Consider the following 25,058-nt stretch of genomic DNA (forward strand, 5'->3'; position numbering starts at 1 on the left):
ACCGCTATTAGTAATATTAGTAATAGCTAGTATTCATATATCTACCATATGCCAGGCATTATGCTAAGCACTTTTCAAATATTTCTACATTTGAATTTCATTATAACTCTAGAAGTTGAGTGCTATTATTAACCCCACTTTATAACTGTGCAAACTGAGGAAAATTAAAGGTTAAGTGACTTATCCATCCAAGTAGAAAATGCCTGAGGCTATATCTAAACTCAGGTCTTCTAACCTTCAGGCCCACTACTGTCCCCTTCTCCAGACTAAAAAAATTCATTTCAAAATGGACAACTGAACCACTTTTAACCATGCATTTCATCCTAGAGGACTGAAGGGACATTTAAATTGATAAAAATAAAAGGGAATAATTATCCGATATATTTTATATAGAATGGAAGTAACAAATTATTAAGGTGCAATCTTAAGATAAAACCCAGAAGTTCCCACTAAAAATGTATACCTTGTGAATTCTTCGGACTAAAACAGATGCAAAAAACCGCAATGTTACTCTTAGCTCGTCAACAAAAGACTCATCATCAGTTACATCCCTGTGAGTAGGCCCAAAAAAAGCATACTTTTAGGAATTTGGAGAATCTTACAACTCACCATAAATTATTCAACTTAAATTACCCACTGTGAAACAGCACCATACTATGCCTTACAGATACCAAGATAAATAAAATAGTGTTTGCCCTTAAGATTACAGGTGAGGAGATAAAAGAGAAAAAAGAAAATTTATGTGCACAGATAAGTACAAAATAATTGAAGGCGAGCACTTAAAGTGAAAACAGAAATTACTCTATATAGAAAAGTTTCTTGATGACTAAAGCATTTGAACTAAGCCTGGAAGGAATCAAGGGATTCTAGATGGTAGAAGTGAGAGAGATAAAAATTCTAAAACATAGGACATAAGAAGTTGAAGATAGTGGCAGTAAGTTTGTAAAAATCTAGGACATGTAAAGAAAACAATAGGAAATAAAACTGGAAAGGTGGACAGGAGGCAGGGCAGCTTGGTGGATCAGTGGATAGAGCGCCAGGTCTGGAAACTGGAGGTCCTAGGTTCAAATCTGATCTCCGACACTTCCTGTGTGACCCTAGACAAGTCACTTAACCCCTATTGCCTAGCCCTTACTAATCTTATGCCATGGAACTGACACTTAGTATCAATGCTAAAATGGAAAGCAAGGTGTTTTGTTCATTTTTGTTTTGTTTTTTTAAGATAGGCAAGAGGCAAACCATGAAGAACTTTAAACGCCAGGCTGAGGCATTTATATTTTGCCCAAAGCAAAAAGGAAGCAACTAAAGATTTCTGAGACAGAGAATGACATATTAGAAATGTGCCATGGGAAGACTGCCTTAAAGGATTGGTACACATTAAGATTTGGGGACAGGAAGCCCAATTAGAAGGCTATAATAGTCTGGGCAAAAAGTGATGTGGTCCTAATTTAGCACAAGTGGAGAAAAGGGTCATATGCTCAAGATATTACAGAGGCAGAACTGATTTAAGACTTGGCAACTCTATATAATGGAGGCATTGGAGAGGTGAGTTTTAGAGAGATAATTGTCAGGCTGTAAACCTGAATGACTACACAGGCTTCCTTAATAGTACCTTTATATCCTCAGGTCAGTGTGGCTAGATCAGACTTTGTAGAAAGAAATCAAAACCTGGAAAGGTAGTAAGGGGCCAAGGCAGGAAGAGTTTTGAATACAGACAAGTGAATTTTATATTTAACAAGAGTCACTAAAGTTTGGGGATGGGTAGGTGGTTCAGGGGATACTGTGCTGAGCCTCAAGTCAGAAGATTCATTTTCCCAAGTTCAAATTTGGCCTCAGACACACAGCTGTGAGACCCTGAGCAAGTCACTCAATACCCATTGACCTAGCCCTTATGGTTCTTCTTGCCTTGGAACCAGTACAGAATATTGATTTGAAAATGGAAGGTAAGGTTTTACTCAAACAAAAAAAAAAAAAAAAAAGACTGAAAATTAAAGGGTGTAGAAAAGCTAGTGATGATGATCAGCTGGAAAAGATATGTGTAATTAGAATTTGCTCCCCAGGACTCTCTTACCCAGCATCCCATTTGTGTGCTTATGCTGAATGCAAACACTGTGTGTGTGCATATATACATAGGGAGGTTATATTTTGATGTAACCCCACCCCTCTCTCTCTCTTTTCCTGGGAAGGTGGTTATTGAGGTTGGGCGAGAGTCAGACAAGAGAATTTTACCCACGTGTTTTTTACTTAGCTTTCTACTTTTGTTCTTTTATTTCTTCTACTTCAAGTGATTATTAATAAATTTTATAAAATATAATACTTGGAGTTATTGGACATTAATTTAAATTTAACATTGTTGGTGAGCCACGAAGGGATAGAATCCTTGACCTTCTTTTAAAACAGCCTTTGAGTAAATATAGGGAGTAGATTATTTTGAGAAAACCACATTTCTCACCTGCCACAGCCCTTTTTGCCTTCCCCCTTGGGGAACTCTCTTCGGAGTCTTCCCAGTGGCAGAGACCCAAAGTGGCTTTCCACCTGCCTGCTTTGGTTTGCAGTATTTAGGCTGGGGATACATGTTGAGCCTAGAACCACCACCCACCTGCCATGTCTTTTGAGCAAGGCGTTTTTCCTGCACAGAAGGCAAAGTATAAATTTCCCTTATATTACTAACAGCTGAGACAGCCCCCAGCACAGCAAAGAAGTACAATTGAGCTGGAGCTCTTGGGCTTCTTCCATGCTATCTACCCTCTTCTAGTTTTCAAGGTGATTTTAAACTGACCTTGAAAGTTTTCATGCTCCTGGCTGAAAGGGTAGAAACTGAGGGTTTAGCCCACATAGGGGTCTCCTTTGCCACCCTCTAGACCCTAAAACCTAGCATAGTGGGGGGTAGGGGTAGGAGCAGCTAATAGCTCAGTGGATTGCAAGCCAGATTTTTAGAAATTAGGCTCTGGTTTCCTGACCCAAACATCAGGTGTACCCTATATTCTATACTCAAATACCCTTTTGTTCTCCCTGGCATTTTTGCCCCTAGGTGGGAGGCAAAAGATGATAACTCTTCAAAACCTTTTAACTTTACTCTGTACATACTAGGGTAGCACCACCTCTGAAGAGGAAGTAGAATTGCAACTGGTTTAATAATTTGATTTAAAAGCATGACCCACTCTATGAAAAATCAGTGCATTGCCACAGTTTTAGGATGTCTTTTCTTACTACTATTCCTGGGAATACTTGTACCAATTGGATACTTTGAAATTTATCCATTACTCCCCGCCAAAAAAACAACTGAAATATATCTTGAGTAATCTCAAGTTGCAGAATGGAGATTCTACCCAGTCTCTGCAACACATTCAATATTGGGTTCATCCACACAATGCTCAGTACGGAAATCCCCCTCAGTATGGGGAACCCCAGAAGTGTGACCAAAGGAATCTAGATGGATGATGATACTCAGGAAGAGAAGGAACCTTAAAGAGTCTGGAGGTGAATTTTAAGCCTTTTCAGACTCCAATGCCTTATTGATGTTAACTGTTTATTCAGTTTATTCCTCTCCAGGTAGTGAAGAAGTCTCTGTAACGAAGCTATCAGAATTGGAGAAAAGGGCTCTTAGATTGATTGCTCACATGTAAATCTTCTATTAACACTGAGTGCCTGTATCCTGTCATGCTGATTGTATTTGCTGATTATTTGCTTTAAAATTCAATTTTATTTTTTTAAGTTCACATATTAATCTAACCTAATATCTTCCATTACACTGTCATTTTCAGCTACTGTGTTTTGACCATTAGCTATATGTTCTGGTACACTGTCTTTATTTGTACTCTTCCCCCTATGACTAGACTGGAGAAAATACCATTACAAAAGTCCATAAACAATTTGGACAAACTCTTTTCCGTGACAAAACCATAGGTCCTTATGGATGCTCAGTTTGTCACCAGATCCATTGAGGTCACATGTTGCCTTAATAGCCTTTTGTTTATTTTTGCCTTTATTAATTGTCACATTGATGGTGATGATGGATGGTTTCCATCAAACTTGTTACAACCTGTATGCAACCTCTGGAGAATTTAATGAACTAAAAAATCTCAATTCATTTTAACAGGTCTTCAGAAGTGATTTTCAGATATCTAGTAGCACCATTACCTCTAATCATTTGCCTACCTTTGAATTGTTTGTAACAAGAGGTAAGGATCCATTTAGCAGTTGAAGTGAAGTGCAATAGCACTATCAGATTCCCCACCTCCACATTTATAAAAATGTAATGGATGAGACATCAGAAGTGATTTTCACTATTGCATTCCTCACCTCCATATTGCAATGGGTGGGACATATAAATACATGCCTTTTATGGCTGTTACAATCTCATACCAGAGGACGTATGTTTCCCAAGGGGCTTGTTACCCCATGATGGGTTATAATCTCATCCGGGAGGGGAGATTTCCAAAGGGTCTTGGTTACCCCTGAACATTTTTTTTTTGGTAACTCTTCAATTTACTCTACCCTTCCACAAGAATGATCTAGATTCTTGGTGACATTTTAGACCCAAAAAGGTTTTCATCAGCAGTACAGAGTTTTGTTTTGTTTTTCTGGTCTCTCCTGCCAAATTTTGGAATGATGGTAGTAACAGACTTTGTTAGAAATATCTTTGCCAAGGTTGAAAGAATGGCTAGATTCTGGAGAACTTGTGACAAGTATCCATGAGCTTCAACGGTTTTTTATGTCACACAGCAAATAACTATAGGGGCTCATGTGAATCCTAATGATAGTGGCTTTGTTTACTATTATCATTTAACTGGGCTCTTGTAATTTGGGGGATTTTGGTACTTCTTTGAATGTGCATGAGCTGCTATACTATTGTTTTAAAAAGCTGCCACTTAGTGAATAGCATGTGCATTCACACTGTGGATCATGGTCAAGTTAAAAAGGAAATGGATCTCATTTTTGGGTGAGAAACCTTTGTATTGTGCCTCTACCTGGTTGACACCTTTTAATGGAATGTGAACTATATATTCTGATTTTTTTTATTTTATTATTATTTTTCCTTTTATGTGCAATGGAGTATTTGAGTTTTCTTTTATCTCTCATTTTTTGTACTTGAAGCTCATGTTACCAGTATTAATGGTTTTTTGATTTTGCACTAGGATAAGTTAAAAAATGTCCATTAGCCCTAATGTCAATGTATACCCAAAAGCTTTAGAACAGTAGTTCCCAAACTTTTTTGGCCTACCACCCCCTTTCCAGAAAAAATATTACTTATCCCCCTGGAAATTAATTTTTTAAATTTTAATAACAATTAATAGGAAAGATAAATGCACCTGTGGCCATCACTTCCCCCCTGGATTGCTGCAGCACCCACCATGGGGCAGTGGCGCCCACTTTGGGAATCACTACTTTAGACTATGGAAACCTGATTGTTAAATATTATGGTACTTTGATTAATAATTGTGTCTGATTCCAAGAGAAGAGGTCACAAAAGAGGCACTGCACAGTGCCAAGGAGCACAAAGTTAACCTGCACAGTGCCTAAGAGCACAAGGTCAAGGAGACCAACCAATCCCTGTGGGATTGATAAGATTCTGCACCAAGACAGGGGACTGGAACTTATTTTGGGGTTTGAGGAAGCAGCTATTTGACACCCTCATGCCAGATCCAGATTTCTACCAAGTACCTCAGTTTGGCTGCCATTTTGGCTCCCCTATCCCTGAGAACAAAGGTAAAATCAGACCAGAGAATCATATTTCTTTCAGCTTCAAAATCTAGTTCTTTTCCTCTCTTTTTCATGGTATGGCAATTTTCTGTGGTCCCGTCTGCTAAGTGCATGATTGCTACTATAGGGTTGTGGGATGTAAATCACTTTAATCAGGCCCTTATTCAAAGTTATTATGGGTTTATTCTTCCTTATTTCGAATTTTTACACATGAGACTGGTATTTTATGTTTCACCCAGAAGTTACTTTTTTCTATTTTATTTTGGATTTTTTTTAATATTTTTAATTTTCTTTTGACAACTGATTCATATACCTGATAACTCTTCCATATATCCCAGGGTGATCCGTGTGTTGGTCAACATCCTCCTCAGGGGGGATTGTATTACTGTCATAAAACCCTGGATTTATAAAAATTTTTATTGAATGAGAATAATTTTAGGATAAGAAACTTGCTACCTCCTCGAATCAAGAAAGTGAACTGTTTGGAGAAGGCGCCATAAAGAAGCCTTCAAAAACCACACACAGCACCAAAGCATCCAGAATGAACTTTGGGATGTAGTGAATTGAACTGTGCGGGGCTGAACGCATTTATTTTGAATGTACACTCTTATGCCAAAGGGGATTGCTCCCTAATTCAATGCACCTAGCAATCATTGGTTTTGTTCTCTCATTTTATTTCCCTCTTATGCCCAAATTATTGTAATTTCCCCTTAGAAAGTACAATATTATAATATGTACCTCTAGTTAGCAAGATCTTTAGAGATATAAGTTGGTTATGTGTAATGATTGATTGTGGGGAAAGTAGGCATGTAAATCTAGAAGATTTCTACATGCTCATTTCCCAGTGAAATCACAGGTGGGACTGTATAAATAGAATCTACTCCCCATGACTCTCTTACTCAGCACCCCATTCGTGTGCTCACGCGGAATGCAAACACTATGTGCATGCGTTTGTACGTAGGGAGGATATATTTTGATGTAACCCCACCCCTCTCTCTCTTCTTCCTGGAATACTTCTGTGGAGGCTGGGGGGAGAACTTGGCAGGAAAGTTTACTCACGTGGTCATATTTAAGCTTTGTACTTCTATTTTTTTATATCTTCTACTTCAAGTGATTACTAATAAATCTTATAAAATATAATACTTGGAGTTATTGATATTAATTTAAATCTTACAGACAGGAAGGGATAAGATTAAGGGTGAATTGAGGGGGCTAACTGGCCTTTAAGGAGAAGAGCCATCTTTAATCAGAAATCAGAATGAAGGAGGAGATAGTAGGAAATTATATCACAAGACTGGTCAGATATGTTGGAGGGACACAAAAACCAAGGGCACAGAATATAAGAGGCAATGATGATTGACAATGTGAAAGGCCACAAAGAGATCAAGAAGAATAGGGATTGAGCAAAGGCTTTTAGATTTGGCAATTAAAAAGTCAATAACAACTTTGGGGTTTTTTTTTATTTTATTTTTATTGGTCACTGATATCTTTGGAAAGAGCACTTTCACTTAATGATTGGGTCAGAAACCAGATTACAGAGGGTTTATAATAGAGTGAAAGGAATTGAAATAGAGGCAATAAAAGTAGATAGCTTTAGCTGAAAAGGGGAGTAGAAATAAAAGATAATAATTATCATGAAGGACAAGATCAAATTAAGGGTTTTTTTAAAGATAGGGTTGGGGTGAAAATTTTTGTAAGTAGCAGAGAAGGAATCAGTAGATAGGAAGAGACTGAAGGTTAGAAAAAGAATTAGAAGGATAACAGCAATTTGTTGGAGAAGACCGGAGGAAATGGATCAAAGGGGCATTTAGAGGAGTTGGTCTTGGCAAGGGGAAGATCATTTCTGAATGATAAGGAATGGGGATAAGAGAGAAGAAGAAATTCTTGGCTATTACCAAAACAACTGCTTTCCATTTTAAGAAAATCAGATATCAAAAAATGTCCAGGTTATTAAAAAATGTAAATCTTAGAAGGATTCTCCTACTTTTGGAGAGAAAATAAACTACTCTGCACTTCCCTGAAATCTAAAGATATCTGGAAAGTGGAACAAAAAGACAACAGTGAAGTCCTTGAGGAAAAAGGTGGTACTACTGATAGTAAATTTCCCAAAGGTATTCTCAAAAGCTGGCCCACTGCCTTCTCTGTGCTTTGGAAACCCCTAAACACCTAATTCGGTGTCACAGATATAATAAATGCTATTAACACTCAAAATTTTAGAGGGAAAAGATTTCTATTTTCCGTTAATTCTTTTCTAAAATTCATTACTATATTCAATTTTAAAAATGTGAATTAAAATTTCTCAAAATCATGTAATTTAAAAATAAAATTTGCTTATCTACTAATAAAAAATAAAAGTTATATTTAGAATTTATAAAAAAACTTTTTTTTTCTTTAAACCCTTACCTTCCGTCTTGGAGTCAATACTGTGTATTGGCTACAAGGCAGAAGAGTGGTAAGGGTAGACAATGGGGGTCAAGTGACTTGCCCAGGGTCACACAGCTGGGAAGTGTCTCAGGCCAGATTTGAACCTAGGACCTCCCATCTCTAGGCCTGGCTCTCAATCTACTGAGCTACCCAGCTGCCCCCTAAAAAAACTTTTGTAATAGATTAGTTCTCAACAAAAAAGTTCCATATTTTTCCCATTATATTTTCATCCTCAAGGATAAAGATTAAATTTTTTAAAAAAGAAAAAAGTGCCAACCCTTAAGGAAATTACATTCTAGGAGGGGTTGAGGGGAAAATAGATCCTTTACATATAGATATACAAATAAGAAATAATATGAGGAGGAAAACAGCACTATAAAGTATTGAATGCATATACAGAGAGAGCCCTTGATTCTGCTTGGTAGACATTCTATAATATTAAGTTTTCTTTAAAAAAAAAAAAAAAACTAGGGCAGCTGGGTAGCTCAGTGGATTGAGAGCCAGGCCTAGAGACCAGAGGTCCTAGGTTCAAGTCCGGCCTCAGACACTTCCCAGCTGTGTGACCCTGGGCAGGTCACTTGACCCCCATTGCCTACCCTTACGACTCTTCCACTACTTTCAATACACACACAAAAAAAAAAGTTAAGGGTTAAAAAAAAACTAACACATACCTGTACCAAGGATAAACAAAGTTTTCCAACACTAATTCAAGCACCTGAAGAGAAAACATTTTTTTAGAGAAGCAGCACATTGATTCATTTTGGGAAAAACATCATTTCATTTAATAATATGAAACACCTTTTAACATTAACAAATTTCCATTGTCAAAAACTAAGATCTCTGAAATGCACACATCTTTGCAAAATTCCCATAATTAAGAAGTATTCTTGGTGGCAACAATCTAAGTAGCCCCAGGAATAATCAGAAAACTGTCAAAGAAAGTGCTCCCAATTGAACTTCAAAGCTTGAGGGAGGAATAAAGGGAAAGCAAGTGACATTTATAGTTTGAAAAGGGACTAACATTCATAATTTCATTTGAGCCCCAAAACAACTCTCTAAGCCAGGCAATACAACTAACAGAATACCATTACATCCATTTTATAAATAAGGAAACTAAAGATCAGGGATTAAGTGATTTGTTATATTCACAAAAAGTTAAATCCTAGAGATGATATTTGAACTCTAGTGTTCTTAAAAACATGTGCAGCACACTTTCCACTACACAAGAGTAAAATTTAGAATGTCAAACTTGCCCCTTTGCTATTCCAAAAGTAGAATGAATGGGGGATGTATATGCATGCATTAATTCCTGTAGACAGATGGAATCAGTGGTCAAGATGCAAAAAAGGAAGTGTGGAGAATGGCAGCCATAGTAAATTTATATGTTAAAAATAATCTTTAAGTCACCACTAGTCTATATGCCACTACCATGGTAGCAAAATCTCCAAATCTGACAGTATATATGAATGTAAATCATTTTTAATGTGTCAACCTAAGATATATTAGTATGGAAAATGGTACATTTCTAAATTAAGATTCTTAAAAGTACAATGTACAGAGGTATTCCTCTATAAAATAAATGCTAGGAAATATTTTAAAAATCATGTATGTCACTAGCTTCTTTTGGGTAAAGAGGAATGGAAAAATATAAAGATTTAAAACTAGGAGGTAGGGGCAGCTGGGTAGCTCAGTGGAGTGAGAGTCAGGCCTAGAGACAGGAGGTCCTAGGTTCAAACCCGGCCTCAGCCACTTCCCAGCTGTGTGACCCTGGGCAAGTCACTTGACCCCCATTGCCCACCCTTACCAATCTTCCACCTATGAGACCGAAGTACAAGGGTTAAAAAAAAACAAACAAAACTAGGAGGTATTTTGGAAATTCAGAAAAAGAAAAATACCAAGAGATTAAATGGCATATTGCTCCACTTCCCTCCATTTAAAGAACAGAAAACAAATTGAATAAAGGAGAAATAATGAGGCAGGGTTCAGAGGACTTGCTTCTTCCCCAATTAGCATAGTAAAAATGTATTATACAAGAACAGGTGAAGTCATCAATGTCTATTTGTACTCCAGTGAGTAAACACCAAAGCTAGAGTCACTTCTAAGGAGGATAGGTAATACTTTTAACATCTACTCCCTATAGCCAAGGTCCTTATTTGGAAGTTACTGGGTAGAGTGCAAAATGGGAATCTTTCCTGTCTCTCTAATCACAGAAAGGTAATGACACTAATTATTAATACTTTGAACAAGGCATAACAGTATTTCTTTTGAAAAGATTTATGAACAAAATTAAAATGCTAGATATACAAGCATTCCTAATATGTCACTCAAGTTAGACAGGTTAAAAACTCTATGTTTTAGTTTGTACTATCAGTTTGTAAAAATAAGCTAACTGTACTATAATTTATTTAATTCATACTATACGTTAGAAGATACTCTTAACTAAGATTTCAATTGAACCATCTGTTGAAGTAAATTTCTTTGAGTACTTTACCACAGCTTCTGTGCTTAAATGTGCATGTTTGGAGATGCTAAATACTTAACTATCTATTACCTCTGAGAGAGAGGCATCAACTTTAGATGATACTTTCAGGTCTAGCCACGGCTGGTAGTTTTCAAGCAGTAAAGTAGGTCTGAAAAATACAAAGCAATTGAACTGCTTAAAATCCATAATCTAACAGAAAGAGAAAATGAATAATGAACACATTACTTACCTGTGCCTTTCACATTTCACTTTACCACACACAGCACAGCTATGACCTTGGGGAAACAATTCTTGGAGTTCTAAGTGCTTAAAGAAAAAAAATTATTGAGGAATCAATCACATTTCTTTCCAAATAATACTTCAACAATCATTTATATGAAAATCAGCTTTAGAAGAATGCAGAATTCTAATAAATTTTCTATTATTATAAAATATAATAACATTTTATATAACAAATATAACAAAAGCATAACTTGGAAGTTTTACCCTGTTCTAAATGTTTAAATGATTCCTCCAAAGTTTCCCTAAAAAAGCTTGAAACTTAAAAATTTTTGCAAGTCCAAAATGCCAAAAGTCTTTTTATTCCAATCTTATGTGTCATTACATATCCAATTATAAAAATAAATATTTTAAATAATACAAATAATTCAATATATAAACTACATTTCTAGGGCTGAAAAGTGAAGTTTCTCTTTTTTAGCCCACCTGCAAGAAAGGGTTCAATCTATATATGGAACCTTCTAACAGGGTTCTCTCAAAAGGAGCTACTTGTCATGTCTCTTAAAGTTTTAAGATCATTAGGATGGAAGAGAACAATGATAAGGAATTTGCTGAGATGAAGGCAGACAGTTTTGCTGTCAGCCAACGGGATCACTAAAAACTAAAAGCATTCTCAATTAAAATATAAATAAATTTGAATTTTATCATAATAGTATCTATATATTATATTAAGGGGCAGCTGGGTGGCTCAGTGGATTGAGAGCCAGGCCTAGAGACTGGAGGTCCTAGGTTCAAGTCCGGACTCGGACACTTCCAGCTGTGTGACCTTGGGCAAGTCACTTGACCCCTATCGCCCACCCTTACCACTCCTGGGCTAAGGATGGTCCCTAGCCCGGATGAAAAAGGAGGAGGGTTGGGCATGGGGCTAGCAACCCCACCCTGTAAAAACTACATCTGCTAAAGAAACTGCAACCTAAAGTAGGGGCAGCTGGGCTAGCTCAGTGGATTGAGAGCCAGGCCTAGAGACGAAAGGTCCTAGGTTCAAATCCGGGCTCAGACACTTCCCAGCTGGGTGACCCTGAGCAACCCATTGCCTACTGGTTATGGCCCTATGCTCCTAGAATGGAGTCCCAGGATAAAAAAAAAAAAGTATCTATATATATATTTAAAAAATAATAGTAAATACATGTAGTACAAGGAATTCCTAAATGTCTAAAGTTCTGCCTCAGACACACATCAGCTATGTGGTCACTAGTTGAATTACTTAACAGAACCTCATGGAATTTTATAAGATCTTAAGTGGCACAGTACTTGTAGATTGGCCTTCATAAAAGGAATTTCCTCACCAGGAAAGGAGGAGGAAAGAAGCATTTATACAAGGTTTGCCATGTGCCAGGCACTGTGATGAGCACTTTTTTTCAAATATTTGAAATATTGTGGGACCCTCAGATTGGAAACCAAGCAACTAGAGATAGTATTGGTGGCATAAAAACAGGATGGGCATTCAAATCTTGGAGGATTAATTATACCTCACAATATTAAAAATGTTTTAAATGCAGTAAAATTTTTAACAAATAAATTTTACCTTGGGCTTGTATTTTATTGTGAAAAAAATATTTGGCAAAAGAGTGTCAGGTCCTAATGAGCAGTAGAAAGTGACGACTCCAGCCACAAATGACCAGAAGATCATTAAGATATGAAGATACCTTGCAAAAAAAAAAAAGAATAGGTATAAACAAGATATACAAACTAATTCCATTTTTCTTAAATAACATTAGCTTCTGGAACAAATTCACAAAATGCAATATAAATATTTTAGAATGTTATAGATCTCTCTCCTCTTCAAAAGGAAAAAAATTCAATATCATGTTTTTCATAAAACAACTATTCACAATTCTATAAGGAATAATAAAGTAAGCTTTATTTATAACAACTCTATGAAGTCTTTTGAGGAAATATGCCTAGAATTAATTCATATTTCTTTAACCTCATTTCCCATAACAAATATTCACAGTGCCTGATATATGGGAAGATGACAGCATTAGAGATGGAGGGTACCTTAGAGATCACCTAGTCTAATTCAAAGTGAACTCAGAGCAACAGATGCTTGGTGACTTTCCTGCAGTCACACAAATAAAGGAAGGTGACTGAGCTAGGATTTAAATCCAATATCTCTGACACTAAACCCAACTCTTTTTTGTACTATACCACATTAAGTTATGGTCATTAAATTGAATTCACATCTATTCATCTTCAAAAAAATTAAAGTATCAGTTATAAGTACCTCTTTGTAATAGCTAGGGATAAGGCAATCAACTACTATACCAGTTCTAGCACTTATGTATCTAGCAAAAAAAAAAGTTTCCTTTTAATTCCCGGATACACAAGTGAAGAAACTTAAGATCAGGAAATTTTCTTTGGAATTTTCTATTCAGTTTCTTCCTCACTTTTTAGGTTAAAATGTAAATCTTAGCATCTCTGAGTAGTACAGTATAAACAAATAGTTCTCAAAAGAATGACAAACTAATACCAACCACAACAAAGAATGCTCCAACTCCCTAATAATCAGACAAAAACAAATCAAAACAACTCTGCAAATTTAATTTACACACAGAGCAAATTAATAATGATAAAAAGAGAAACAGCCAATGTTGGAGCGGGTTACTAAAAAACAGGCAATTACATACTCTGAGTGGAGCTTCAAACTAATTCGATCATTCTGGAAGGTAGTATATAAAGAAAGTAACTAATTTTCATACTCTATAGACTAAAGATTCCACTGTGATGTATCAGAAAGTCATCTGATAAAAAGGCTTTATATACAACAAAATATTTAAAGCAGTACTTTTTGTAGTAACAAAGAACTAGAAAGAAGTAGATACTTAGCACCCAAGGGAGGGATAAACATGCTTCAGTTTATGAATGCAATGGCATATTATTGAATGGTTAGAAATAACGTATGAAGGGGGGCAGCTGGGTGGCTCAGTGGATTGAAAGTTAGGCTCAGAGATGGGAGGTCCTGGGTTCAAATTTGACCTCAGACACTTCCTAGCTGTGTGACTCTGGACAAGTCACCTAATCCCCATTGCCTAGCCCTTACCACTCTTCTGCCTTGGAAACAATACCAAAGCAGAAAATAAGGGTTTTAGGTGGGGGAAAGAAATAACATATGAAGAATTCAGAGAAGCATGGGAAGATTTTTGATCAAGTGATACACAGCTGGAAAAGCAATACATAATAACTTCTTGTCTTGTTGTTTGGTTCTTTTTTAGTCTTGGCAAAGATACTTGGAGCAATTTGTCATTTCCTTCTCCCACTCATTCTGCAAGTGAGGAAAGGATTAAGTGATCTGCCCCAGATCACATAGGTAGTATGTGTCCGAGCCAAATTTGACCTAAGGAAGATGAGTTTTCCTGATTACAAGTTCTGTATCCTGTTCACTTTGACACCCAGCTGCCCCACACAAAGATTACAAGATAAATGAAACTGAATGTGGTGTAATACAGTAATCAAGAAGGAAGATGACAATGGATAGTGAAAAACCAGATAATTTCACACTTTTTCAATGTGTTGGTTTTTCCCCCTCTTTCTTGTTCTTTGTCATAAGGGATTGTTTTCTGAGAGAGTGAAAGGGGACTAATACATTTGGGGAAAGTGCTATAAAAACAAAAGATCAAAATTGAAATTTATCTTTAAAAAGAAAAGAGTCCAACAGTGAGGGGACCCCATGAGGAGGGGGGGAAGTAGAAAAAAAAAGGAGAGGGAATGAGTATTCTCTCTTACTTCTCAGTGAAGCAGAAAGACAATTTGAAGTTCTAGATCAGTGGTTCTTAACTTTTATTTTTATGTCTTGGGCCCCTTCAGCAGTGTGATAAAACCTATGGGCCACTTCTTAGAGTAATGTTTTAAAATGCATAAAATACATAGGATTACAAAGGAAAACAATTATTCTGAAACATAGATAACAATTTCTCAGATCCCAGGTTAAGAATCCCTACTCTAAGGGGTAGATAGGTAGCAGAGTAACTAGACTGCCAGGTCTGGAGTCAGGAAGACCTGGGTTCAAATCTGAACTCGGACATTTTCAAGTTGTGTGACCCTAGGTAAGTTACTTAACCCCTGCCTTAGAATTGATAGACAAGGTAAAGGTTTAATAATAATTCCTGCTCCTACTCTATTATCCTATTATTCTCTTTAGTGAAGGGTTTAAACCAAGTTGTTACTTTTTAATAATTTGTCAAGCTATAAATATTAGTTTGTTTACTTGACTTATTTCTCCAACCAAAATAATATACGAACCATTCCATTTTCTTATTACCCTTAATTTATTTAAAGCAGCAAATGCAAGACCACAGTTAAAATACCTTTATCTTTATAGGTCTTTATTTTTATAGGAAATGTATTATTGCTAGTAAATTAATTATCATATCTCCAGGGGCAGTCTAAGCTTACTCAAATTAAATTTTCTAGCAACAACTAAGCCATTAGTGCAATTTTGGCTATCAGTTTTATATTAAGATCTATTATCTCTTTAACATGAGAATGTTATAATATATGATTTTCTCTATTAATTTTCTTCTTTTTAAACTATATAAACTTCTAAAAGGTAGGAAACTCATTTCCCCTACACTCTATAAGCCTCCACAGGATCTATCCATCATCAAATACCGTATTCTTGTTCTTGTCCAACCAAACCAAAAAAAAAAAAAAAAAGTTTTTAAACCCTTAACTTCTAACTTATAATCAATACTGTGTATTGTTTCCAAGGTAGATGAGCTGTAAGGGTTAGGCAATGGGGGTTAAGTGACTTGCCCAGGGTCATCCAGCTAGAAAGTATCTGAGGCCAGATTTGAACCTAGAACCTCTATACACTGAGCCACCTAGTTGCCCCCAACAAAATTTTGACTCTTTTATCCATAAGAAAAAATTCAAAACAAGCTTCAAGACTCTCCAGGAGTAGGTCATCTGCAACCTACTTTTCCAGTTCTCTCTCTTCATTTCTCTCTTAAATACACACTACAACAAATATTAATAGCACAGTACTCCCTGTGGTCACAGTATCATGCCAGTCTCCTACCTGTTCTGTTCATTCTGACTTTTCTACACCCCTAGGAACCTCCTCCTAAATTCTACCTCTCAAAATGTCTGCTTCCTTCAAGATTTAGCTCAGAGGCTGCCTTCAGTTAGAGGGTAGGGGGTTGATAGCAGTGAGGTGAGGTTTGGCTTTCCTGATGAATCCAGTGTCTAGTGTTTTGTCCACTAAGATTACATACTTCCTTCTATAACCATTTGAATGAATAACTATTAAGCACATATTATGTGCCATGTACTCTGCTAAGTGCTAAGGATACAAATAGAAAAAGCTAGATAGTCTCTGCTCTCAGGGATCTCATACTAATTAGGGTAGGCAACACATATAAAAGAGTTCAGTTGAAGGGAGAATGAATGAGAAGAGAAGGGAAAAAGCAATTTTTAAAGCACCTACATCATGCTAAATGCTTTAATAAATATTATCTCATCTGATCCTTGCAACTCTTTAATCTAAGTACTATTCTGATCACTTTACAAGTTGAGGAAACCGAGACAGATATTATGTTATTGTCTTGCCTAAAGTCTCACAGCTAATAACTGTCTGGGATTGCATTTTAACTTGGGTCTTTGTGACCACAGGACCTAAAATTTATCCATCATACCCCCAAATGCATGGAAGTCCTAAAAATCCCTGCAGCAAGATAAATAATCTTAAATAAGGCTTAGAGGGTCCTTAGAAAGTGTACCAATAATTAACATGGCAGTGCTCAGGGGGTCAGGAGGTCATAGCAAGAGGGCAAATGGCAGGATTGATGGTTTTAACATCTTAGTGGAAGCATTGTAGTTAGTAACCTCCATCTCCAACTCCATCTAATTGATGTGAGCATCCATGTCCATACAACATAGGAGGGAATTAAGAGGGGGTCAACACACTCCAAAGGATCAGAAATGTGTATATTCCCTGCCAAAGATGAGAAAATGAAGGGAGTCAATATTGTGCCAGGAAGGAAGAGGAAGAAGACACTGCCAAGAGGGGTGAGAAGAGAAGAGTGTTGATAGAGGAAAAGTCTAAGGGAAGGAGAAGGGTCTCTGCTATCAGCTGCTCCACAAGAGTGCACCAGTGAGGTCTGGGTGGCCTGAGTTGGGAAAAAGGACTCAAAGAGAAAAAGTATTTCCACTGTTATGTTTCTGCCAGGCTACTGTGACTGGGCTGTCCCCTAATTCAGCTCCTTCAGGTCGAAGACTATTTTTTCTTCTTTATATCAAATATCCCTAGTGATGGTTTAATATCTAAGACAGATAAACAATGAACAGAAATATAAAACCAGGGGGCATCTGGGTAGCTCAGTGGATTGAGAGCCAGGCCTAGAGACAGAAGGTCCTAGGTTCAAACCTGGCCTCTGACACTTCCCAGCTGTGTGACCCTGGGCAAGTCACTTGACCCCTATTGCCTATCCTTACCACTCTTCTGCCTAGGAGCCAATACACAGTATTGGCTCTAAGGTGGAAGGTAAGAGTTTAAATATAAATATATATAAAACAAAAAGGCTTTCTTTAATAGATAAGTGTTCAAAAGACATGGTCTTCAAAATTCAAAATTCAAAAGAATTGCAAACTATTAACAAATAAAAGAATTCTCCAAACCACTAATAAGAGAAATGCGAACCAAAGCAGCCCTGAGATTTTAGATAGGTTCTCTCTTTAATTCACTTTTGGTGGAACAGTGAAGTGGTCCAGTCATTCTGGAAAGCAATTTGAAACTGAACAAAGTTATTAAACTATGCATATCCTTTGACCTAGTGATACCAGTACTGGGTTATACCTCAAAGAGATTAAGGAAAAAGGAAAAAAATGTACAAAAATATTTATAGCAGTTTTTTATAGTAACAAAGAACTGGAAACTGAAGGGATGCCCATCAATTGAAGAATGCCTGAACAGATTGTGGTATATGAAGGTGATGGTTTCAGAAAACCTGAAAGGTTTTTACAAACTTTTACAAAGTCAAGTGAAGAGGACCAGGAGAACAATTTTAAAATAACAATAATACTTGTAAGGATAATCATCTCTGAAAGACTCAGGAATTTTAATTAAAACAATATCCAGGGGCAGCTGGGTGGCTCAGTGCATTGAGAGTCAGACCCAGAGACAGGAGGTCCTAGGTTCAAATCTGGCCTCAGACACTTCCTAACTGTGTGACCCTGAACAAGTCACTTAACCCCCATTGCCTAGCCCTTACCACTCCTCTGCCAATACCCAGTATTGATTCTAAGATGGAAGGTAAGGGTTTAAAAAAATAAATATATCCAACTAAAAATCAAAAAAACTCATAATGAAACATGCTATCCACTTCCCAAGAGAGGAGTGATGAACTCAGGAGTTAGATAAAAGCATTTTTTTATCCTTTTTTTTTTCTGAACATGGCTAATGCAGAAATTTGTTTTGTATGACTGACTATCCATATTTGTGATGGATTTTGTTTTTCTTGCCTTCCCAGGCAACAGGAAGGGTAGAAGGGGAAGGATAAGGGAGAGAAATGGGAACTGAAAATAAAACTGAATTTGAAAAAAGAAAGTTAAATATTCACCAAAATATTTATAGCAATACTTTTTGTGGCAGCAAAAACTAGAATGGCCATTAAGTGGAGCATGGCTAAACAAATTGTGGTACATGAATGAAAAGGAAAAGTACTAAGTTATAAGAAGCAGGAGAAAAATTTGAATGAATCATGTATTAAGCACTTACTGTTTATTAAGCACTTACTAACACAAAGCATTGTGCTAAGTAATAAGGACACAAATAGAAGACAGTCCCTCAAGGAGCTCACATTCTGGGTGTGATAATTAGATTAAGTCTACACTGCCCATCTTTAGATTTAATCACCAAAGGTGAGAACACCTCTAATTCTGGGAGGTCAGTAACCCACCTGTGCTATAGTGGGTGACAAATCAGAATCAACTGACTGCCCTCTAGGCAGTACTATGAGAATCATCTATTGTGATTGGATATGCAAATTAGGAGGGAGGCACAGGAAGTCACACATAAGTGACACCTTTAAAAAGAGGGAGTTGAGTGAGTGAGAGGTCTACGGTGGAAGAGGGTATCTGGTGATGGACCTCTTCTGGTTCATGGAGGAGTGTTGGAATGCTGAGACCCTGGTGAGACTGCTTTAAATATATTCTCTGAATTCCACGTGGTGAGTTTAAAGACTGACTGAATCTTCCTGAACTTCTCTTAAGAAATTTCTTTTAGTAGACTATATGAATAAAGTTTGCTTCATTCACCTCCGAGCCTCTGGCCCCCTGACTCTTGGCTGAGGGTTAAGATCTACCTGGATTTATTAGAGCAGTGGTTCCCAAACTTTTTTGGCCTACTGCCCCCTTTCCAGAAAAATTATTACTTAGTGCCCCCTATCACATACTATCACCGCCCCTTTACAGTTATTCACTGCCCCCAAATGCACCTGTGGCTATCACTGCTCCCTGGATCGCTGCAGCACCCACCAGGGGGCAGTGGTGCCCACTTTGGGAATCACTGAATTAGAGGATGGTAAGAAATTACCTACTAGGTTAGATTTTTATTTCCTTATTTCCTCCCTCTCTTCTTAATTGTAAATAAACTTCCATAAAAGTCAATTTTGACTTGAGATTATTCTTAATTGAGGATTGATAATAGTTCAATTCTCTGGAGACCATTTTTTAATATATTGAACCCATAAAACCTCTTTTTCCTCCCTTACAATGGGGGAGACAATACTTGTGAAAAAGTTTTAGACAGAAAACATGGGCTTTAGGGTGTAGTGGCAAAGCAGATAATAATGTCTCTTCTTTAGTCAGCCAGTCAAGCAACAAATATTTATTAAGTACCTACAGTCTACTGTGCTAAGCCCTGGAAATATAAAAAGAGGCAAAAGACAGTCTCTGATCTCAAGGAGTTCAAAAACTAATGGAGGAGAGACACCAAGCAAACAAATATGTAGAAACAAGGTATATAAAGGATAAGAGATTATTAACAGAAAAAGGCAATAATTAATTAGAATTAAAAAGAGTTGGGAATGGCTTCCTATAGAAGCTCTTTTGAGGGCCAGATATGGCTCTTTCTGCAGGAGCCATAAAGTCAATTTTTTTTCAGGCGCTGTTACAGGAGCGGCACTGTGAGCACTGTATGGCTCTCACGAAATTACATTTTAAAAAATGTGGCATTTATGGCTCTCACGGCCAAAAAGGTTGCCGACCCCTGCTATAGAAGATGAAATTTTAATTAGGAATTAAAGGAATCTAGGGCAGAGATGAGGAGAGAGCACATTCCATGAATGAGGGCTAGCCAGAGAAACACCCAGAACTGAGAAATAATGTATCTTGTTCATGAAAAAGCAAGACATTCAATGCCCATGGATCAAAAGATGGACATGGCTAGGCACAATGTATAAGACTAAAAAAGTAGGAAGGAGCTAGGATATGAAGGGCTTTACATATCAAATAGAAGATTTTATATTTTGTCATAGAGGGGAAAGGGAGCCATTAAAGTTTATTGAGCAGAGGAATGACATGGTTGGGTCTACTCTTTATAATGGGGAGAGGCTTAAGACAGACCCGCCAGCAGAGTATTGAATTAGTTCAGACCTTGGTAGCAATTGTATTTCAATCTAACAATCAAACATTAAGCAACTACTATGTTCCAGACTCTCTACTATGTCTGGATATGAAGGGTGAGAGAGTAAGGAGTCGAGGACACCACCTTGAGGGCCTAGGAGGACAGTATAGCCCTCTAAAGTGATATAAGAGGTAGTAAAGGAGGCTTTGGACATGTTGAGTTTAAGGTAGCCACTGGAAATCCAGTTCAAAATGTCTGAAAAGTTGTTGGAGCCATGAGATTGGAGATGGAGACTAGCTTAGGCAGAGAGGTATGGGTAAGATGGCCGGATTTAGGAATAATCAATACAGAGATGATTAAATCCAAGGAACTGATGAGATCATCAAGTGAAGCAGTGCTAGGGGCCCAAAACATTAAGCCATCTTCTGGATAAGGATCCTTCCTACAAGAAGACTAGGAAAAAATAGTCAAGAAAACCAGGAAAATGTGGCACCCAAAAACCTAAAGGCAAGAGTATCAAGGAAGAGAAAACGATAAAATAGAAAGTGATAAGATGATAGGTGTTTCTGATGTTTCATAATTTGACAATGCCAAAGACTCTTATGGCAAGAACTTTTCTGGGTCTTCACCAAAGTTGGCTTTAATAGCTGCAGGAGCTGTTTCCAGGCTGTAGGTCCACAAGGGCTGCTTCCCAGGATAATGACTGCATACCAAAGACTCTTGGGTTCATAGTTGTCTGAGTTGTCTCTTCAGGGTCTATGGGGAGATGGTATTTAAGGTGTTGGTGGTTAAACATAAAAGTCACTCCCTCAGGTTGTCTTACTGTTTCAGGCAGGTTGGCTTATGAATGGCAATTGATGGGGACAAATGGCACCTTTATCCACAGGAGCCACCTCCCCAGATGATGGCTGTGAAGGCTAGATTAAGGATGACTGTCACACATAGGACTCTGATGCCTATCTTTCTGACAGTATTTGGTGGTGGTGGTAATAAGGAAGACATGCCTATTTTCCACAAATATTTCACTCCTCATGATGGCTTTGGGATCTGGCTTTGGAAATAGATCTGGTAGATCTGGCTCACTGCTCTTCACAAAGCTCTTGGGCTCATGGTCTTGGGTTCAAGGAAAGATAGTGGTCAAATTGTAGTTCAACTTGTATGTCACATGCTATCTTCCTTCTTCCCCTCAGGGTACCCTACTGCTTCATCATTTATTTTATATAGGCTGATATAAAGTGAAGTAAACGGAGTCAAGAAAACAATATACCCAATGACTACAACAATGTAAATAGAATGAACAACCATTACAAAACAGTCAAAATTGAATGCTGTGAAATTGTAAAGATGAAGCCTGGCCTCAAGAATTATAAGACAGTGCCTTCCTCTGCCAATTTGCAGAAACAGGGCTGGACAGGGATAGAAAATACTATATGTAACAATAGATTTCTTTTTGATGTGTTGACTGGTTTTGCTGAATTTTTTTTCTCTTTATTTTTAGAAAAATTATTTTTGCTTTAAGGAATGGTTCACTGGGAGGGAAAAAAGGCTACAATGAGGAAATTTAGTCAATGTAAAAAAGTATAAAACAGAAGGCAGCTGGGTGGCTCAGTGGATTGAAAGTCAAGACCAGAGATAGGAGGTCCTAGGTTCAAATCTGGCCTCAGACACTTCCCAGCTATGTGATTCTGGGCAAGTCACTTAACCCCCATTGCCTAGCCCTTACCACTCTTCTATCTAAGGGTTTAAAAAAAAAGGTAAAAAGTATCAACAAGTCTAAAAATTAAAAAAAACAAACAGATATTTATTAAACTCCTTGAGGTCAGGAACTACTTTTCCCTCTTCTTTGAATTCCTAGCACTTAGCATAGTAGTTTAGCAGCCAAAAAAAAAAGATAATAGGGAGAAACTAAATATTTAACAGAATAGATCAAAAAATTTAAAGCAAAACAGATGCCAACTGATTGGGGAATAGCTAGCCAAATTCTGGTATATGAATATACTCTAACATTTGTGCTGCAAAAAATTATATGACTAATACAGAAAAGCATAAAAATTTACATGGTCTGATGCAGTGGAGTATACAGAGCCATGAAACAATATACACAATGATAACAATGTAAATGGAAAGAACAAAATATTAAAAACTGAGCATTGCATGGCTCCAAAGTAAAAACAGAAGATCAGAGTTTCACAGACATACATTTTCAGTCTTTTAGACATAGTGATTGGTTTTGCAAATTCTTTTACCTTTCTCTTCTTTAAAAATGTATCTGTATAGTATGTAGCCCAGAGATTTAAAAAAAAAAAAAAGGGATAGGGGAAAAATGACCTACTTGTACAAAAATATTTGTAGCAGCCCTTTTTGTAGTAGCAAAGAATTGGAAATTGAAGAGATGTCCATCAATTGAGAATGGCTGAATGGAATGACAGTGATGGAATACTATTGTCCTAAAAGAAATGATGAACAGAATGATTTCAGAAAAAGCTAGAAAGACCTACACGAACTGATACAGAATGAAATAAGCAGAACCAGGAAAACATTATACACAGTAACAACAATATTGTGGAACCATCAACTGTGATAGATTTAGCTAATCTCAGCAATACAACAATCCAGGACAGTTCTACGAGACTTATGACAAAGAATATTATCCACCCCCAGAGAAAGAACTGTTAAGAGTTGGAATGCAAATGAAAGCATATGATTTTTCACTTGTTTATTTGGGTTTAAGTTTTGGGTTTTTGGTTTTATATGATTATTCTCTTATAAAAATGATCAATAAATTTTTTGCATAATAATACACATATAACCCAGATCGAATTGCTCACCAGCTCGAGGAAGGGGAAAAGAACAAAGGGAGCAAGACAATTTGGATCATATAACTTCAGAAAAATTGTGGAGATTTATTATTATGTATAATTGGTGAAATAAAATATCTTTATAATACAAAGATAAATAAAAATAAAAATGTGTTACATAAGATGGCTCTCTGGGAAGGGATGGAAACCAATGGCTGAGAAAAATTCTAGTAATACAAAAAATATCAAGAAAATTTTAGACAAAAAAATTGAAGTGGGTAACAGTGGAAACAATCTGCTGGGGAAGATAGGATGGGATTGGTATCAAGGGTACATGTGATCAAGAGAAGACTCAGATCTTCATGGGACTGTTGAGAATGATAGAAGCTATTTGAGATTCTGAGCTAAGTAGAAAAGGGAAGGGCTCAGAGTGGGGAATGGCCTGTTTTCTCAATAAAGCATAATACTAGAGAAGAGATGTACAGGGAAAGCTTTAGGGAAAGGGAAGTTCAGAACCACCTTAGTAAGAAGTGTGAAGAATATGGAAAAATACAACAATCATCTTTGGATAATGAGGCCCTCTCTTCCCCCTCCAAAAGATCAAAGCATTTGTATGAATTCTTCCTTCAGAAGTGGAAAGTGGTAAGGATAAACCACCAGTAGGGTTGGGCAAAATATGTACTGAACTAGGATAATGGGACAATGATTGGTGTGCAAAGAGCAGTGTAACAATAAAGTGACTCAGGCTGAATTGCAAAGAAAAGGAAAAAACAAAACTAAGGTAGTAGTCATATTTTAAATTAGTCCTCCAACTTATTTATCTACTACTGAAACATAACTTCAAAATTAAAGAGACTTTTGATTGAAAAATATGAACTTGATCCTTAGAAGCGGTGATTTCTTGGTAGGGAAATTCCCACTTGATAGTACTGGGTAGTTAAATGCCTGAGGCACATGGAGGTTAAGTGATTTACATAGTAAAACTCTCAGTCAGGATTTGAAACCAAGACTTTCTACCTTCATGCTAATGACTAAAATGACTTCTTTTTTGTAGCTGTTCTGTACCTGTGATTTCACTAAAGTAAGAGAGAGCAAGGGTAGAAAATATTTCTACATATGTCAACTGCCAAAGGCAGTATAAGTTTAGAGTGCTCATCACTCTAGCTTAAGTTCAAATAGCTGCTTAGGTTCAAAATTCTACTTACTGAATTTCTACCCTTTTAAACTGATTTTTAAAATAAATTCTATAATTAGTTGAATGAAAGCAAGCAGTACTATTAAGAACAATTCATTCGTTCAAATATTTCCAAAATACTTAGGATAGTGATGGCAAACCTATGTCACAGGTGCCAAAGATGGCACACAGAGTGCTCTCTATGGGCACATGGCATAGCCCTTCCACCTAGACTTCCACTACTAGAAAGCCAGAGGGATTCAAGGCAGAGCTATTCCCCTGCTCCTCTCCATTCACCTGAGGACATTCCTCACTTCCCCCACCCCTCTGCCCAGCAACCAAGTGGGAGCACTTCCTCCCTCTCTTGTCTGGGAATAGGACCCTGCACTCCCTCTCTAAAAAGCCATATCACAGGGGCAGCTGGGTAGCTCAGCAGATTGAGAGCCAGGCCTAGAGACAGGAGGTCCTAGGGTCAAATCTGGCCTCAGATACTTCCCAGCTATGTGACCTGGGCAAGTCGCTTGACCCTCAATGCCTACGCTTACCATTCTTCTGCCTTGAAGCCAATACACAGTATTGATTCTAAGGTGGAAGGTAAGGGTTTAAGAAAAAAAATTTTTTTAATAAAAAATAAAA

The 25,058-nt window shown here is 37.1% G+C and overlaps 1 protein-coding gene across 1 annotated transcript in view; it reads right to left on the minus strand.

Moving 5' to 3' along the window:
* The window catches only part of SNX14 (sorting nexin 14), a 114,645-nt gene that overhangs the window by 81,734 nt on the left and 7,853 nt on the right, over positions 1-25,058 (minus strand). Inside the window, exons 2-6 of the mRNA XM_044675382.1 lie at positions 12,414-12,534; positions 10,839-10,915; positions 10,679-10,757; positions 8,799-8,842; positions 464-551 (exon numbers count right to left, since the gene is read on the minus strand). Of these exons, the coding sequence (XP_044531317.1) occupies positions 464-551; positions 8,799-8,842; positions 10,679-10,757; positions 10,839-10,915; positions 12,414-12,534 (409 nt within the window). The remainder of the gene's footprint in view (positions 1-463; positions 552-8,798; positions 8,843-10,678; positions 10,758-10,838; positions 10,916-12,413; positions 12,535-25,058) is intronic.

Source organism: Gracilinanus agilis, chromosome 4 (assembly GCF_016433145.1).
Source record: "Gracilinanus agilis isolate LMUSP501 chromosome 4, AgileGrace, whole genome shotgun sequence".
NCBI lineage: Eukaryota > Metazoa > Chordata > Mammalia > Didelphimorphia > Didelphidae > Gracilinanus > Gracilinanus agilis.